This window comes from Mustela erminea, chromosome 20 (assembly GCF_009829155.1).
Source record: "Mustela erminea isolate mMusErm1 chromosome 20, mMusErm1.Pri, whole genome shotgun sequence".
In the NCBI taxonomy this organism is placed as follows: domain Eukaryota; kingdom Metazoa; phylum Chordata; class Mammalia; order Carnivora; family Mustelidae; genus Mustela; species Mustela erminea.
In genome coordinates, this window is record NC_045633.1 from 31,264,091 (window position 1) to 31,283,486 (window position 19,396).

Below are 19,396 nucleotides of genomic sequence, written 5' to 3' on the forward strand. Positions count from 1 at the left end.
GAATGGTGGGAGGGGAACGTACTTGGTACATATTCCTGGGCACTGGGTGGGGCACAAAAGTTACCCTATGGAACTTGGAACAACTTAAACCCTTCCCTGATTTTGTTAAGGATATTAATGAATACTAAATATTAACTTTTTTAAATTTATTTTTTATTTATTTTCAGCATAACAGTATTCATTATTTTTACACCACACCTTTTATAACCATTTGTCCATCTTTTAATCTCAAAAGGGGGAAGGCCCTGCACATGGGATAGGTAGGGTAATGATGATAGATAGATAGATGATAGATTTTTTTTTTTGCCTAAGTTGGATATATTTTAATTACGCAGGCTGAACAGATGTACATTGCAACTGTCCTGGGAAAACTAGGCCATATGACCACTTAGATATGGCACCCCCATTTCAATTTTGGATTGATTTAATATATATGTTTTAACTAGGAACATTCTTTGTTCTTACATTTTCCAGAAATGAGTATGCCTTCAGGGCAAGCTAGATCTCTGTTGTTGAGAAAGAGTGGGTCTTTCATGAAGAAGCCTTAGTTGGGGTTTAGAGAAGGGATGATGTTTCTGGCAGCACAGAATATGGTGTTGGTGCTCTGTAATGTACTGTCAAGGAATAACCTCTGAACATAGTTACTGTAGTGAGAGAATATCCAGACCAGTTTCATCTTTCTTGATTCCCTGAGAAAGGGTTCATTATTCCACCATTTGTCCTGCTCAGACACAATGCTTATCCACCTTCTATTGCGCATACTCAAAATTTATTACTGTAGTTTGTCGGGCTTTGTGTCTCTATCCCTCCATGACTGAGCTCTTAGAACTCAGAGGTGTGTCTAACTTGCCCTAATGTCCCCATTACGCCAGGACAAGGCCAGCTTGAGTGAATGTGATGGTATATAGACTCTTCAGATGACCCAGATGGTGGTTCTGAAAGTGTGGCTCTTGTCTTGCCTGAGCATGGGATCTACATGCACTTCTTGTGTTGTATAAGGATATTAAAGAGGTGCTGATCTTAATTATCCATGTCTTTGTTTCTCTCACAGCATCTTTGGGGCCTACAGCATGGACGTGATTACCAGCACATCATTTGGAGTGAACATTGATTCTCTCAACAACCCACAAGATCCCTTTGTGGAAAATGCCAAGAAGATCTTAAAATTTGATATCCCTGATCCATTTTTACTCTCCATAGGTATGTACACTACTGTTTCTTCTTTTCTCCTCCTTCCTTTTTCTTCCCTTGTTTCCTTTTTCTCTCACTTCCTCCCTTCCACTTTTCTTTTCGTTTTCCAAATTTACTTTTTGTAAATATTTTATTTATTTATCAGAGAGAGAGCACAAGGAGGGGGAGAAGCAGGCAGAGCAGGCAGAGGGAGAAGCAGGCTCCCCCCACCTTGAGCAAGGAGCCCAATGCTGGACTTGATCCCAGGACCCTGGAATCATGACCTGAGCTGAAGGCAGGTGCTTAAACAGACTGAGCCACCCAGGTGTCCCAAACCTTCTAGTTTTCTACAACAATTGTGCTGAGATATATCTCCACATAACATATAAGTACCCCCCCTTAAAATGTAGAATTCAATTTTGATGGTCTCAGTGTTCATCAAAAAAAATTTTAATGTTGATGATGTACAATGTATGTATTTTTCCTTTTATTTCTGTGCTTTCAGTGTCAGAATTCACTGAGAAATCTGAGATCATCAAAATTTATCCCTTGGTTTTCTCCTAAGGGTTATAAAGTTTTACTTTTAGATTTGGGTCTTTAATTCATTTTGAATTTATTTTTACATGTTGTATTAGGTAAGAGTCCAACTTCACTTTTTTTTTTCTTTTTTTGCATGGGACTGTCCTCTTGTCCCAGCACCATTGATTAAAAAGACTATTTTTTTCTTCATTGAATGGTCTTAGAAACCTTAGCAAAATCAGTTGACCGTGAACAGGTGGGTATCATTTTGGACCCTAAATTCAATTCCTTTGATCTATATTGTCTATCCTTATGCTTCTGCTCTTGTCTCTATTGTGTGCTTCCTCCTTCTTGCTTTGGGTTTAGTTTCCTATTGTTTTTCCAGCTTGTTTATAACCAAAAAATTGGGTCATTGATTTGAGATCTTGGCCATTATTTTTATTATTAGATTTTAGTTTTTAAGTCATCTCTACACCCAACAGGGAGCTTGAACTCACATCTCCAAGGTCAAGAATGGCACATTCTACCAACTGAGCCAAATAAATGTCCCAAGATCTTAGTTCTTTTAAATGTAGACATACATACATATATATATATATATATATATATATACACATATATATTATATGTATATATATACATGTATATATATACACATATATACATATATATATATATATACACATATATATATATAGGTGGGAGTGCAAGTTGGTACAGCCACTTTGAAAAGAGTATAGAGGTTCCTCAAAAAGTTAAAAATAGAGCTACCTTATGATCCAGTAATTGCACTACTTGGTATTTACCCCAAAGATACAGATGTAGTGAAAAGAAGGGGCACATGCACCCTGATGTTCATAGCAGCAATGCCCACAACAGCCAAACTGTGGAAGGAGCTGAGATGCCCTTCAACAGATGAGTAGATAAAGAAGATGTAGTCCATATATACAATGGAATATTACTCAGCCATCAGAAAGGATGAATACCCCATTTGCATCAACATAGATGGTACTGGAAGAGATTATGCTAAGTGAAATAAGTTAAACAGAGAAAGACAATTATCATGTGGTTTCACTTACATGTGGAACATAAGGAATAACATGGAGGACATTAGGAGAAGGAAGGGAAAAATGCAGCAGGTGAGAAATCAGATGGGGAGATGAACCGTGAAAGACTATGGACTCTGGGAAACAATCTGAGGGTTTTAGAGGGGTGGGGGTTGAGGGATGGGTTAGCCTGGTGATGGGTATTAAGGAGGGCAGGTATTGCACGGAACACTGGGTGTTATATGCAAACAATGAACCGTGGAACACTACATGAAAAACTGATGAAGTACTGTATGGTGTCTAACTAACTAAATAATTTTAAAAATGTAGGCATATATAATGAGAAATTTCTTCCTAGTCACTGCTTTTTCTCATCCCATGAGTTTTGTATATAGTTTCTTCATTTTTGTAATCTCTAAGTAATTCCTAAGTGCCCTTTTGATTTCTTCTTTGGCCACGGTCTATACGGGACTGTAATGTTTAATTTCCACATATTTACAAAATCCAATGTTGTTTGTATTCTCAATTTCTAATTTTATTCCATTGTGGTTGAAGGGCATGCTATGTATTATTTGCATTCTGACAACACCTTCTTAAATAGCATGATAATTAAAGTAACATCTTATGGTCTGGTATATCCAAAGAGACTCTAGTCCAAAATTAAAAGGCTAAGAGATCTGGGAATGTAATTCTGCTTCTTTGGTTACCCAAAGATGTGGTTGGAGACACTGCTCTCACTGCTCTAGTGGTGGCACCTACTCGTGACTTTCCCTGGCTCAGCCACTGGCTTGAAATTTCAAGTAAAGTTGATAGAGGGAATGACTCCCAGCTTCAATGACTCCTGGTGTCTTTTACTTTTCTGTTATAGTCCAAATTATAATTGCTCTGGGTAAATTTTGCATTTTCACTGTGATTTCCAATGTTCTTTTTCCTTACAGTACTCTTTCCATTCCTGACCCCAGTATATGAAATATTAAATATCTGGCTATTTCCCAAAAAAGTTACTGATTTTTTCACAAAATCTATAAAAAGAATGAAGGAAAGTCGCCTAAAAGATAAGCAAAAGGTAACTATGGAGGGGATTACATGTGTGTGTTTACTTTCGATCTCTTATTTAGTTGTATACATATCATGTGTACTCTTCTATGTATTTTTTTTTACTGTAGAGAACTGTAGGGTTTAGAGCAGGAGACTTCTAACATTTTAGAGAGAATGAAGAAGGTGGAATTCAGGTAAGGAGATAAGAAAATGAGTCTAAGATTCAATGTTTAAGATTTAATAATGAAGGTGGAACATAGTGTGTCCCTGCATGAGATTTCTCTTCAATAAATTATCAAAAGGTAAAAATTATTGTGTGAAAATCATTTTTCTGATAGTATAACATCCCCAGATGTTATATTGGCAAAGAATCCCTTTAATTCAAAGCCTCTTATTTCACACGTTCCCCAGGGGAATGTCCTATGAGGCATCTGCTGGAAGATAGTCTGTGTTAAATTTGAGACTGTCACGAATAGCCAAAGGGATATTAAAAAAGAAAGCCAACGTTGATGGCATCACAATTCCGGACTTCAAGCTCTATTACAAAGCTGTCATCATCAAGACAGCATGGTACTGGCACAAAAACAGACACATAGATCAATGGAACAGAATAGAGAGCCCAGAAATAGACCCTCAACTCTACAGTCAACTAATCTTCGACAAAGCAGGAAAGAATGTCCAATGGAAAAAAGACAGCCTCTTCAATAAATGGTGCTGGGAAAATTGGACAGCCACATGCAGAAAAATGAAATTGGACCATTTCCTTACACCACACACAAAAATAGACTCAAAATGGATGAAGGACCTCAATGTGTGAAAGGAATCCATCAAAATCCTTGAGGAGAACAGAGGCAGCAACCTCTTCGACCTCAGCTGCAGCAACATCTTCCTAGGAACAACGCCAAAGGCAAGGGAAGCAAGGGCAAAAATGAACTATTGGGATTTCATCAAGATCAAAAGCTTTTGCACAGCAAAGGAAACAGTTAACAAAATCAAAAGACAACTGACAGAATGGGAGAAGATATTTGCAAACAACATATCAGATAAAGGACTAGTGTCCAGAATCTATAAAGAACTTAGTAAACTCAACACCCAAAGAACAAATAATCCAATCAAGAAATGGGTAGAGGGGGACGCCTGGGTGGCTCAGTTGGTTAAGCAGCTGCCTTCGGCTCAGGTCATGATCCCAGCGTCCTGGGATCGAGTCCCACGTCGGGCTCCTTGCTCAGCAGGGAGCCTGCTTCTCCCTCTGCCTCTGCCTGCCACTCCGTCTGCCTGTGCTTACTCTCTCCCCACCTCTCTCTCTGATAAATAAATAAAATCTTAAAAAAAAAAAAATTAAAAAAAAAAAAAAAAAAGAAATGGGTAGAGGACATGAACAGACATTTCTGCAAAGAAGACATCCAGATGGCCAACAGACACATGAAAAAGTGCTCCATATCACTCGGCATCAGGGAAATACAAATCAAAACCACAATGAGATATCACCTCACACCAATCAGAATGGCTAAAATAAACAAGTCAGGAAATGACAGATGCTGGCGAGGATGCGGAGAAAGGGGAACCCTCCTACACTGTTGGTGGGAATGCAAGCTGGTGCAGCCACTCTGGAAAACAGCATGGAGGTTCCTCAAAATGTTGAAAATAGAACTGCCCTATGACCCAGCAATTGCACTACTGGGTATTTACCCTAAAGATACAAACGTAGTGATCCAAAGGGGCACGTGCACCCGAATGTTTATAGCAGCAATGTCCACAATAGCCAAACTATGGAAAGAACCTAGATGTCCATCAACAGATGAATGGATCAAGAAGATGTGGTATATATACACAATGGAATACTATGCAGCCATCAAAAGAAATGAAATCTTGCCATTTGCGACAACATGGATGGAACTAGAGCGTATCATGTTTAGCGAAATAAGTCAAGCAGAGAAAGACAACTATCATATGATCTCCCTGATATGAGGAAGTGGTGATGCAACATGGGGGCTTAAGTGGGTAGGAGAAGAATAAATGAAACGAGATGGGATTGGGAGGGAGACAAACCATAAGTGACTCTTAATCTCACAAAACAAACTGAGGGTTGCTGGGGGGAGGGGGTTTGGGAGAAGGGGGGTGGGGTTTATGGACATTGGGGAGGGTATGTGCTTTGGTGAGTGCTGTGAAGTGTGTAAACCTGGTGATTCACAGACCTGTACCCCTGGGGATAAAAATATATGTTTATAAAAAATAAAAAATTAAAAAAATAATTTGAGACTGTCATACTCTGGAGTGGGAAGGAGTCTTCTCTGGGCACTGAAGCTGCAAGTTGAGCCAGCTTCACCTTCCTGAGGCCTGGCAGCCAGCACAAAGATGTGTGTCTCCCAGCAAGACAGGGCTGGGGTACCCCCAGAATGTCACTGAAAATTGTGCAGAACTCTGGGAGGGTGGGGCATTGGAAGATGTTGACACAGAAGCTGCCCATGGATTCTGCAGAGATCAGGAAATTTGTCTATGTAGCCATTCATTAAGAATTAAGGCTGGAGGGAAAAAAAGGACCGAAATCAGGGACTTTCCCCTGAGTTAGCAAGCATGACAGGAGAGGGAGTATGCAACACTTTGGTCAGAAAGTTGTGTTCAAAATCCAGAGAAACTCAGGATCAAGGGAGAAAGAACCAAAAAGCAGTGGGACACAATAGCTGGATTCCTGTCGGGAAAACATCATGCTGCAAGATTTGTAGCTGGATGTTTTTGCCGCTGGCAAATCAGTCTTCTGGACTTAAAGGGACCATATTCTCAGGGAAAAAGCTAAGTCCTGCATCCCTAATTTATTTCTGACTTCCATGAGTGATGTTTTGTTGTTGAAACTATTCTTTCTGCTTGTAGCACCGAGTTGATTTACTCCAACTGATGATTAACTCCCAGAATTCTAAAGAAGTGAATAACCACAAAGGTAAGTAATGAGAGCTTCAGAGAGCCAGTGATGGAGAGTTTCTGATGCAGGGTTCTGAGATGTGGAGGAAGATTTTTAGCAGATGGAATTTCTGCAAATTGAAGAAAGACACAAGTTCAGGTACAAATGGTAGTAGAAGCACCTTCCAGAAGCACCCAGCAATAAGTTTGTTCAAAACCTTAAGGGCAACCATAGACAAGGAAGTCAGTGGTTCATAGATCACCTGCATCAGAACCTCTGGGGAGCTTATTTTCCATGTCAATCATCTGGCTTAAATATGACCAGTGAATTTGAAACTGGAAATTCACATCAAGGCTTCATCATCTCAGAAGACACATGACCCCAGTGTTGGTGACCTGGAACATTTGGTTAAAATTGTATTCACTGGCTTAATGTATTGTAAAGTTTTACTTTCCATTTTGTAATTAAGAACTGGTGCAAGATGCCTTTTCAACTGTGTAAATGCTGTTTCTCTTCAAGCTTTCACCTACTGCTTTTACTGTTCACGGATGGAATTTGAAACAATTATTACTATGATGGCTCCAAAATGGTGACTTTCTAGTCCCATCAATTCTCCCACTTTGATAAGTGATTGTCCATTGTGAGGGAGCTTTTCATTCACTCTCTATAATTAATTAATTAATGTCAATATGATTTCATATATTACTAGCTTAGTCTCTTACATCATTCTTTTTTTAGATCCTCAATTGTCTCAGATTTGTCTTCTGGAAGCCCTTTCAAGTGGGCTTCCTGTTATTTTTTTCTTCCTTTTTAAAAATATTTTCAATAGACCTTTTTTTTAGACTTTATTTTTTATAGCCATTTTAGGTTCACTGCAAAAGTTAGCGAAAGACACAGAGATATCTCATATTCCCCCTGCCCCACCTACACACAGCATCCCCCCACTGTCAAAATCTTCACCATTTCATACATTTATTACAATCAATGTCCCTACAATGACACATTATTACCACTCAAAATCCATAGTTTACATTACAGTTCACCCTTGGTGTTATACATTCTGTGAGTTTTGCCAAAGGTATAATGGTCTATCCACCATTATAGGACAGAGTATTCTATTTATTTTCCCATATTATTTCCGAAGCATTTGCTTTCATTCTAGGATAAGACATTCCTGGTTTCTCTTCTCTTTCCCTTGATGAGTCCTGGAATCAGCCGCTTCTCCAGAAGCTTTGTTTCCTTTCAGTGAGAAATGGTATTTAGGAACCAAAATCTGGGATCTAGGAGTGCTCACTGCTGTAAAGTTTTTTTGCTTCTATTTCCTCTCAGTGGGCCAAATTAATAATATCAAATATATTTACACAGCACTGATAAACGTAAACGTTTCTATATCTATCCATCACCAGTGATGTGATTATGGCCTCTGAGTCTGAAAGAAAAAAAGAGCCTTGATTTATAGTTTTCTTCTATGACAGAAATATTCCCATCATGGTTAATTTCAGGCTAAATATGATTTGACAACCATCTCCCAAAATTCTTGAATATTTAACAATTGATTCTAGAGAATAAGGATGGGTTTACTCTATCACACCAGTAAAATATATACATACATATGTATACATCTACTTTTATCTATTATCTATCTATCTATCATCATCATCTATCTATCTATAGATAGATTTTCTGTGATACAGAAAATATTCTATGTATGCCCAGTTCAATACAGAACCACTACACACATGTGGTTAATTGATCACTTGACATGTGGCTAGTGTCACTGGATAACTAAATCGTATATTGTTTTTAAAGTAATTAATTAATATTTAAATATAAATAGATACATCTTGTAAGTGGCTACCATATCAGACAGCAGGAGCTACAAAATGTGATTAGCATGAGGTTCATGGCAGTTGGGAGAAAGACTATGATAGATGAATTTATCCACAGCAGCATCACAGAAAGTATGACTGGGGAATCAGAATTCTGTAGACTTTTCTTACACTCATTTTTATTATTTTTAGTTGAGAATTTCATGTCTGTGACAAGTACTATGTTAATTTCAGTGCCTTACATATTATCTAATCCTGTTCTGATCAAATAGATTAGAGCATGACCATGCTTAGTTTCAACCACAAGAAAGTCAAAGGGGAGGCCAACTTGTACTCAGGGTGGGGCCATTTACTAAGGAAGGTGACCTTCAGGCCATGATTGAATAGGCATTGTTAATTCCACTCACTAGATTCTGTTTGTCTATAATTCATGCCGGCCCATGTCCTCCTATTTATCATTGGTTTTTTGCTATCTTACGCAGTTGATTAGACTAACATCATTCACCAGTCTTCTAGAGTTTTGTCTGTGTCATAGTTTCTATACATATTTGAGATCATCCATGTGAAGAATGTGCCCCAGGGCTTCTCTTACCTGAAACCTCTCAAAGGTATAATCCATGCTTCTCAAGCTAGGTTGGACACACAAATCACACCTCAGGAAGCTCAGATTTTTATTCCATAGTTCTAGGGTAAGGTTTGAGATTCTGCATTTCTAGTAAGATCTCAGGTGCTGCAGACGCTGCTAGTCATGGACCACACTTGGATAGTAAGAGTTTATCTATAACCCAATATTATCCACTTAAATTCCTGCAAATAACGTTTAGATGAAAGATCATTCAATTTTCCTGATAATTAGCCTTAGCATTGCATACTTTCAAAAGAATTAAGCTGTATTTTAGCTGGAAGAAATTATATTTTTCCTGGGGGAGGATGTTAGCCCATGTTACTTAGGGCAGAAGTACTTTTACAATTCTCTAAAAGACAACACTGATAACTCTGTGTATGTTAGACAGAAATACCATCTCCTGAAATTTACTCACAATTGTTTGTAGGGAGGATGGCATAACCAGTAACAGATGTCTAAGAATATTACGAACCTTTGGAATAACCAGATCAAGACAACCTTTGCCTCTTTCTGGCTCTACAAGAGATATTAGAGTGAAACCACTCCCAATTTGATTCTGAATTGCTTTTACATACTCCACCAGGGATTTCAAATGCATTTGTCATCATCTAATCTGTGATGTTTCATATTCACCTGTTTTAGCTAAAATGTCTTTCCCCTCCTTTTAGCTCTTTCTGATCTGGAGCTTGTGGCCCAGTCTATTATCTTTATTTTTGCTGGCTACGAGACCACTAGTACTTCTCTTTCCCTCCTTATCTATGAATTGGCCACTCATCCTGATGTTCAACAGAAACTGCAGAAGGAGATTGATGCTACTTTCCCCAATAAGGTAAGGGGGTCCTGCTGTAAGAGGGAGTCAAGATAGGCTCAGTTATAGCAGTGGCCACGGTCGCCAAACTGTGGAAAGAACCAAGATGCCCTTCAACGGACGAATGGGTAAAGAAGATGTGGTCCATACACACTATGCCTCCATCAGAAAGGACAAATACCCAACTTTTGTAGCAACATGGATGGGACTCGAAGAGATTATGCTAAGTGAAATAAGTCAAGCAGAGAGAGTCAATTATCATATGGTTTCACTTATTTGTGGAGCATAACAAATAGCATGGAGGACATGGGGAGTTAGAGAGGAGAAGGGAGTTGGGGGAAATTGGAAGGGGAGGTGAATCATGAGAGACTATGGACTCTGAAAAACAATCTGAGGGGTTTGAAGTGGCGGGGGGGTAGGAGGTTGAGGTACAAGGTGGTGGGTATTTTAGAGGGCACGGATTGCATGGAGCACTGGGTGTGGTGCAAAAATAATGAATACTGTTATGCTGAAAATAAGTTAATTTTAAAAAAAGATTAAGTGTCATAGTGTATTAGTCACTTTTGTTCATATGAGGAAGAAATGCCACTACTTGGTAGTGGAAAGGATGTCAGGCCCTGTTTAGAGGATTGTCCTAGCAATCTCTTCTAATTGTTACTACTGCATATAAGTCAGTGGGCCATTGAGCAAGTCAAAGGACATGGTAGACATTAAAATGCCCATAAATCGCTGTTACCAAAATCATTTTTAAATGTTCTTTTCTAGCACTTCAGTAGTAGTGCACTGACTGAGTTGAAATGGATCCCAAATCTTAATTTGTGAAAATCTGTTTCTTTCCTTCCAGACACTGCCCACTTACGATGCCCTTGTACAGATGGAGTATCTGGACATGGTATTGAGTGAAAGTCTCAGATTATACCCAATCGCTGGGAGACTTGAGAGGGCCTGTAAGAAAGATGTGGAAATCAGTGGTGTCTTCATTCCCAAGGGGATGTTGGTGATAGTGCCAACCTTTTCTCTTCACCGAGACCAGGATCTCTGGCCAGAGCCTGAGGAGTTCCATCCTGAAAGGTACAGGGAACCCACCCTCATACTGAAGGATATTGTGATATTTTCTTAGTATAGATGACAATTGTGTGGTTGTATAATTATTTATTTGTACATCTTTTTTATTTTTAGAAGTAATTTTCTTATTGCAAAATGATCATTATTGTCAAAATTTTATAAACTGTGGACCCTAAAAAAGAATATTAAAATCATCCTCAATCCCAATATATCAAGATTATTAATAATGATATGTATGTCCTTGTGGGCATTTTTCTATGTGTATATTGACTACTAAAAATTATAATGGCATTACATTTTTTGAATGACTTACTTAATGTTACATTAAACTGTAACAACATACTATATTTGTGCTTGTGATTATATGCATATTTCATAATTTATTTAGCCACCATCTTATTGAAGGAAATAGGTCTTTTCTTTTCCTTTAAGTTTTTTGGTCCCCTTTAGCTCTTTGAATTCACCCTTACATCCCCCATTCCATGTTTGTGAACCTTGGCTGCTCGTCTGCTAGCCATAGTGGGAGAGCAAAGACTATGGACCTGAGAGTTCTCATCCACAGGAGGAGCAGCCTCATGAGGACATAGGTGCACACAAGTCCTGTGCTTTCGGTGGCTGCAGTCTTGTGCCAGCTCCTACCTTTGTTGGTATCTGGGGCTTGTCCAAAGCAAAGTCATCTGAAAAGTCTGCTCTCTAGCTGTCTGAAACATCCTCCTTGAAGGCATCTTGACCTTTCTCTTCTGGGATTTCAGAGCAGAGTCTGGCTTTAGGCACAGTCTGAATTCTGCAAAAGTTGGTTTATTTTATTGATGACAAAATTTGGAGTGAAGCTTTTAGGGATCTAGACTTTTAGCCCCTGACTCTAAGCTGCCTGATGGCAGAGCTCTTGTCCTGTTGCATGGTGTCCTTAGTGCTAAAATCACATCTATACATAGTACTTGCCGAAAGAAGTCAGAATTGACCAAGTCATCTGTTTTCTGGACCAGAAGCCCTGGTGGTTCTCACAAGCTCAGCAATCCCTGGTCCTATACTTTCTTGAACAGAAACCAGAGACCACTTCTTCTTGACAGTTCTTTGTCATGATTCATTCAGTTATGAAAGGAAGTGCTTATGTATGTGTGTTAGGGACCCTGCCAGGCAGTGCAAGATCCACATGTTAAAAATGCCTATTATGGAGAATTTTTAACACATGCACAATAATATGCTAAGAAATACTTCTAATGCATCTATATGTGCCCATAACCTGCCCAACAACCACTAACCCATGTCAGCTGCCCCATCCACACACCATTGCAATTCCTTGTCTGATTCGCATGTAATTTTAAGGCTCATGATCTGTAAACATTCCAGTATGTTCTTCACAACATACGGAGTTTTTAAAAATGCCTACTGAGAATGCCATTATTACTTTCCCCAAATCCACATATTTTCTTAATATAAATATTGAGGAATGAGACTTCAATAAAATGTAAGTCTAACCTTCAAGGAATTTATAACCTCATGGAACAGATAGAGAAGAATTCAGTGATTGTACTGGTTATACATAACCATGAGTATGGATATAGTGTGTGTGTGTGCTCATGTAAATCATCTAAGATGCTGTTCTGTGCAAGTGGTTGGGGAGTGCCAGTGGAGAGGGCAGGGAAGTAAAGGGAAAATTAACAATGCAAATCATGGGAAGCATCTCTCCTACTTTCTTTGTCCATGGGTATGTAACCAGTGTAAGACAGTGGATGCAGGATCCTACCTTTCCTTCAGTCAGACTCGTATCCTGCTCACCTTTCAGAGTATGAACTACTCACTACCCTGAATATAATCCCAGTGTTTAAGATAAAGCTTGTTTCAACAACATTTGTCTCACCTCCTCAACAAGCCTGAATGCTCCCATAGGGGAAGGGGGTTTCCAACGACCTGTAGCTTATAATTGTCACAGCAAAATAAGCATAGCTGGATTACAGTAAACAGCCCATCAAAGTTTCTATATACTCCTGGTTGAGAACCCCCAATATGTAGCTCTTGTGGTTTTTATGTTTCCTAACTTGCTTCCAACTTGTATTGTGGAACCAGGTTCAGCAAGAAGAACAAGGACAGCATAAATCCTTACACATACCTGCCTTTTGGAACTGGACCCCGAAACTGCATTGGGATGAGGTTTGCGATCATGAACATGAAACTTGCCCTTGTCAGAGTCCTGCAGAACTTCTCCTTCAAACCTTGTAAAGAAACACAGGTCAGAGAGAGCACTTTCTGCTTAACTAGTGTTTTATTGTGTTTCTTAAATCGAAAGATGGGTATGGGTGTGTGTGTCTGTGTCTATGAGAGAGAGGGCTCATTTATCCTTAATAATTTGTCCTATTTCCTGAAGAATCTATTTGGAGCACTTGTGAACTTCTAAGGGTCCTTCAGCTCCTGATTGTCATGTCTGTGGTTTATGACCACCCAGCCCTAAGGGTCATCTAGTCCATGCAGTTCATGTGACATCGTTATGCATGGATCTATGAACTTCAGCAAAGTATTTAATTTCTTTCAAGTCCATAGAAAGGAAGGAAACATGTATACAATCATGATGTGCAGTGATTGCTACGACATAACTTTTGAATGATGCTCTTCTTCACCACAGCTTATAGATACTCTCAGACTATGGTTCTCAACCCCTGGTTATACACTGGAATCAATGGATTTGTTCAAAATCCTGAGGCCCAAGTCATCTCAGAAATTCTTTTTTTTTAAGATTTTATTTATTTATTTGAAATAAAGAGAGAGAGAGCACAAGCAGCGGGAGAAGGGTAGAGGGAGAAGTAGACTCCCCACTGAGCCGGCAGCCCGAGACATGGTTCCATCCCAGGACTCTAAGACCATGACCTGAGCCCAAGGCAGAGGCTTAACAGACTGAGTCACCCAGGTGCCCCCGTATCAGAAATTCTAACATAACTCACACAGAGTGTGGTTTTAAAAGCGCAAACAATGTTGAGAATCAGCGGTGTGAAGCATGTCTGCCAGATGTGAAGGGTCCCAGGGTCCAGGCCACCCTGGGTATGTGGCCCCACCTTCTGCAAGCCTGGCTCCTGTCTAGCTATTCTTCTTTTCTATCCCAATCTGCCATCATGAATGAATGGTTCCACCAGGAGAGGTGAAATTATCTTTAGAAGGGGAGATGGCCATAGAATAAAATACATAATACCCACTCAGGATGATCTTGCAAACTTCAACATACACAATTTAACTCTATCACTTTTCAAAATTGTTTGCCATAATGGCTAAGAAACCATTTAAATGTTAAACACTCATCCTTTTTACTTAAAATTTATTTTTATTTTTTTAAGATTTTATTAATTTATTTGATAGAAAGAGACACAGCAAGAGAGGGAACAGAAGCTGGGGGAGTTGGGAGAAGGAGAAGCAGGCTTCCCGCTGAGCAGGGAGCCCAATGCAGGGCTCTATCCCAGCACCCTGGGATCATGACCTGAGCTGAAGGCAGACACCTAACGACTGAGTCACCCAGGCGCCTCTATTTATTTATTTTTTTATTATGTTATATTAGTTACCATTCAGTACTTCATTAGTTTTTGATGTAGTGTTCCATGATTCATTGTTTGCGTATAACACTCTGTGCTCCGTGCAATACCTGCCCCTCCTTAATACCCATCACCAGACTAACCCATCCCCCCACCCCCACCCCTCTAAAGCCCTCAGTTTGTTTCTCAGAGTCCATACTCTCTCATGGTTCATCTAGCCCTCCGATTTCCCCCCCTGCCTTCATTATCCCTTCTCTCTCTCTTTTTTTTTTAAAGATTTTATTTATTTACTTGACAGACAGAGATCAGAAGTAGGCAGAGACAAAGGCAGAGAGGAGGAAGCAGGCCCCCTGCCGAGCAGAGAGCCCGATGTGGGGCTCGATCCCAGGACCCTGAGATCATGACCTGAGCCGAAGGCAGAGGACTAACCCACTGAGCCACCTAGGCGCCCCCATTTTCCCTTCTCTTAATGTCCTCCATGCTATTCCTTATGTACTTAAAATTTAAATCAAAACAGAACACAAGCCAACATGAGTTTGTCCCCAGCCTGGTACACAGTAAATATTCAGTAGCTAATCTGTTGAATGGCTTGGAAGCATTCATGAATGCTTCCATGCTCCAGTCTTGAGAGCTTACAGGGTGATTTTGAAGAATCAGAGATAGGTGATGCTAAATAGCATACATTATTGTCCTTCGTGTGTCTTCCCTGCTTTGAATCTGTCATTGCCAGGGCCTGGTTCTCAAATCCTTGTTTAACTGTTGCAGATCCCCCTGAAATTAAGTTCTTATGGGTTAATTCGACCAGAAAAACCCATTGTTCTCAAGATTGAGCCAAGAGATGGGGTGTGAGTGGAGCCTGACTTTCCTAAGGACCTCTTCTTTGTTCTTCAAGAAGCTGTATCCCAGATCACCAGAGACCTCAATTTCCTTCGTGAGTAAAACCCAGAAATGAAGATGGCCTGCATCTACTGCCCATGACAGATACCTAGGGCTTCCATACATTCACTTAGCTTTTTTTGGTGTCGGTGTGGAGCATTCTTTATTGCAGAGAGTAAATGAGGTGACCAATAAATACCAGAGATGTAGACTCAGCCTGTCTGATTCACAGACTACCCCCAGTTAGTACCATCTGTTCCCCTGATCAAGAATAAAGCTTTCTCTACAATTTTATCAACCTACTTTAATGGAAATAAGAATTATTCTGGTGAATGTGGTAGAGACACTTATATCACATATTATTCTGAATACTCCACGTTAAATATTATACTGAACCTGTCAATCAACATCTCTTTACAAAAATGCTAACCGATGCCTTTGTGTGCACTAATGGATAATCTGAGAAATGGATGAGTGAGAGCTGGTGACTAAATATTTTTGACCATCACAGTCACTGGGTAGATGGGGCTTGTTCAGATTTCCAAAATGATATCTTAGGGGTAGGTGAGATTTAATCCACTGTGACTTTGCCCATGGCTCAGCAAGTTTGTTCATAGTTTATTTCTACAATTTCTATTTTTTTGTTTTTTTTTAAAAAAGGCTTTTTAAAATTAACATATAATGTATTATTTGCCCTAGGGGTACAGGTCTATGTATCATCAGGTTTACACACTTCACAGCACTCACCATAGCATATACCTTCCCCAGTGTCCATAACCCAACCACCCTCTCCATAACCCCCTCCCCCCAGCAACCCTCAGTTTGTTTTGTGAGATTAAGAGTCTCTTATGGTTTGTCTCCCTCTGAATCCCACCTCGTTTCATTTTTTTTTCCTACCCTATCCCCCAAACCCCTCACTTTGCCTCTCAAATTCCTCATATCAGGGAGATCATATAATTGTCTCTCTGATTGACTTATTTCGCTCAGCATAATGCCCTCTAGTTCCATCCACGTCATTGCAAATGGCAAGATTTCATTTCTTTTGATGGCTGCATAGTATTTCATTGTAGATATAGACCACATATTCTTTATCCATTCATCTGTTGATGGGCATCTAGGTTCTTTCCATAGTTTGACTATAGTGGACATTGCTTCTATAAACATTCGGGTGCATGTGCCCCTTCAGATCACTACATTTGTATCTTTAGGGTATTTAACCCAGTAGTGAGATTGCTGGGTCACAGGGTAGCTCTATTTTCAACTTTTTGAGGAACCTCCATGCTGTTTTCCAGAATGGCTGCACCAGCTTGCATTCCCACCAACAGTGTAGAAGGGTTCCCCTTTCTCTGCATCCTGGCCAGCATCTGTCATTTCCTGACTTGTTAATTTTAGCCATTCTGACTGGTGTAAGGTGGTATCTCATTGTGGTTTTGATTTTTATTCCCCTGACACTGAGGAATGTTGGGCACTTTTTCATGTGTCCTTTGGCCATCTGGATGTCTTAATTCTACAGGTTTTAGAGCACAGGTTTTGTTTGTTTGTTTGTTTTTTAATAACCCTTGAGTGAGGCACATAGTATTACATGATTCTTTTTTTTTTAATTTTTAATTTTTTAAATTTCTTTTCAGTGTACTAGAATTCATTGTTTATACACCACACCCAGTTCTCCATGCAATACATGCCCTCCATAATACCCACCACCAGGCTCACCCAACCTCCCACCCCCCCACCCCTTCAGAACCCTCAGATTGTTTTTCGGAGTCCTTAGTCTCTCGTGGTTCATCTCCCCCTCCAATTTCCCCCAACTCCCTTCTCCTCTCCATCTCCCCATGTCCTCCGTGTTATTTCTTATGCTCCACAAATAAGTGAAACCATATAATTGACTCTCTCTGCTTGACTTATTTCACTCAGCATAACCTCTTCCAATCCCGTCCATATTGATACAAAAGTTGGGTTTGATTTAATGTTTTCATCTCATCTGCCCTGATGTTCTCGTAGGCAGGGAACATGCTTTCTCTTTGTGTTTCAGCCTCAGCACCCAACTGTCCTGAAAGAATGAACATCAAATCAGAGATGGTTGATTGGCCAGTTCATTGGACAGAACAGCTAAAAGCATTTGTCCATTTCAGCTGTATCAGAAGCTGCATAGGATTCTTCCTATTTCTCTCCTCTCCCCCACCCCCCACCCCAGCCCCTTCTATCTCCTCTCCTTGCCTCTTCCTTTGCCTTTCCTTCCTGGATAATTTAGTCCTAGAGCCAGTAGGTTGGACACAGCCAGATGGGAATCCCCACATTGGGGATCAGGGCCAGAGAGAAAGAAGTCAGAGTGACTACAAGTGGGAGACTGAGTAGGGTGGGGAAGGTGTCGACATGGAGAAGCAGCCTTGGGTGTGGCAGCCCAAGCTAGGTGAGAAGGGTGCCCACACGAGGGTTGGTCTGCTGACAGCCCCCAGAGCCTAACAACAGTGTGGAGGACCCAAGTAGCATGGTGGGGGCATACATGAGTGTTAAGGGATGGAGTGAGGGTTAGTTACATAATGGGGGATTGACCAAATAAGTAAATCTATTACCACTAAATGGTGTCAGGAGTTTCTCACTGTTGGAGAAGGGAGTCACTGATTTGAAAAGCGAAAAAGCCAAATGAAGCCTGTGTATTCAGAGACTGGAAGTTTGTCAATGTAAAGTCATGCTTTTCTACAGACAGATGATGAATTGATAGAGAGCAATTGAAATGTGTGTGTTTGTCTCTATGTGTGTAAAACAAACAAACAAACAAAAAACCACCACCAACAACAAAAAACCCAAAACATTTTCTCTATCTCTCTCTACAGACAGTTCTTAGAAACAGTGACATTGTCAGAGCAATGAGCATAACTTGTGACCATATCTTGGCTTATAAGTGTCATTTTCCTCTCAAAGGAACTAGCGCTTTTCAGAGAAATGGCTGATTCCAGGCTGGAAGAGCACACAATGAGCCTGGAGCATCTTGTGCTCCACAGTGATGGGGACACGTCCACGAGACTCAGAGCCAGCCTTCGGGGCTTCACTGACACATCAGGCACAATTTCATAACTGACAATATGAAGGAATATAACTCATTGAATAAAATATAAATACACAAGTATACACAGGTGTAGATAAATACAGGGATATATTCCAATCAATAAGGATACTCACACAGTTTCATAGTACTACTCAAACACCCATGAGTTACTGAGGAAAGAGCAGCTCACAGAGCAGAGACTTGGCAAAGGAGTGAAGTTAATCAGGACAGGAAAAAGTGATGGCCCATCACCCAATGAGATAGGGTAAGAAGACCTCAACATCACCTACCTCTGGCATATTCTTGCCAGGGAGGCAAACCTGCAAGAAATCCTAAAAACAAGTCAGGCAAAACCAAATAAAGGAATATCTACTCTTAATCTGTAAGGGGTGTGTTATCTTTGATAAAATCAAGGTCTTGAAAGTGATAAGAAAAGAAAAAACGAGCCCAGATTGGAGGCACTTGCCCACCCCCTCAGCTCCACCTCACAGCAAACCAAGACTAATGAGCTTCAACCTATCCCAGGAACGTGAACTTCTAACAGTCCATCTGAAATTTCCTGATGGTCACTAGTGAGTCATCTTCAGGATAGAAACCCTGCAAGTCCATCCCCCAGAAGGAAGGTGTATTGACCAGAAACAATCCTTTCTTTTCCCTCTGTGCACTTCTTGCCCCACCGTCCTTCCTATAAAACCCTGCATTTTTCTACACCTCCTGGAAGCTTCTGTCTACTTGCTAGTTGGGATGGTGCTGATTCATGAATCACTTAATAAACTCAGTTAGATCTTCAACTTGACTTTATAGAATTCTATTTTTTAATAAAAGCCAGAGACAAACTAAGGAAGTGTTCCAGACTGAAGTAAAGTTACTAGAGAGGGGTGACATGTAAAATGAGTGTCCGAGCGGAGTCCTTCTGCTATAAAGGACATTCTGGGGATGATAGAGAAACCAGCTCTGATGATTACA

At 40.1% G+C, this 19,396-nt stretch overlaps 1 protein-coding gene across 3 annotated transcripts in view; it reads left to right on the forward strand.

Annotated features, from left to right (window-relative positions):
* The window catches only part of LOC116581212 (cytochrome P450 3A12-like), a 48,380-nt gene extending 32,343 nt beyond the window's left edge, over positions 1-16,037 (forward strand). The window contains exons 8-14 of one of the 3 annotated variants that reach the window (XM_032328294.1): positions 1,052-1,200; positions 3,674-3,801; positions 6,642-6,708; positions 9,792-9,952; positions 10,776-11,002; positions 13,064-13,226; positions 15,277-16,037. In XM_032328294.1, the coding sequence (XP_032184185.1) occupies positions 1,052-1,200; positions 3,674-3,801; positions 6,642-6,708; positions 9,792-9,952; positions 10,776-11,002; positions 13,064-13,226; positions 15,277-15,360 (979 nt within the window). In that variant the 3' untranslated portion in view covers positions 15,361-16,037. The remainder of the gene's footprint in view (positions 1-1,051; positions 1,201-3,673; positions 3,802-6,641; positions 6,709-9,791; positions 9,953-10,775; positions 11,003-13,063; positions 13,227-15,276) is intronic. The other 2 variants (XM_032328295.1, XM_032328296.1) reach the window with 2 other exon arrangements.
* The last annotated feature ends 3,359 nt before the right edge of the window (positions 16,038-19,396 follow it).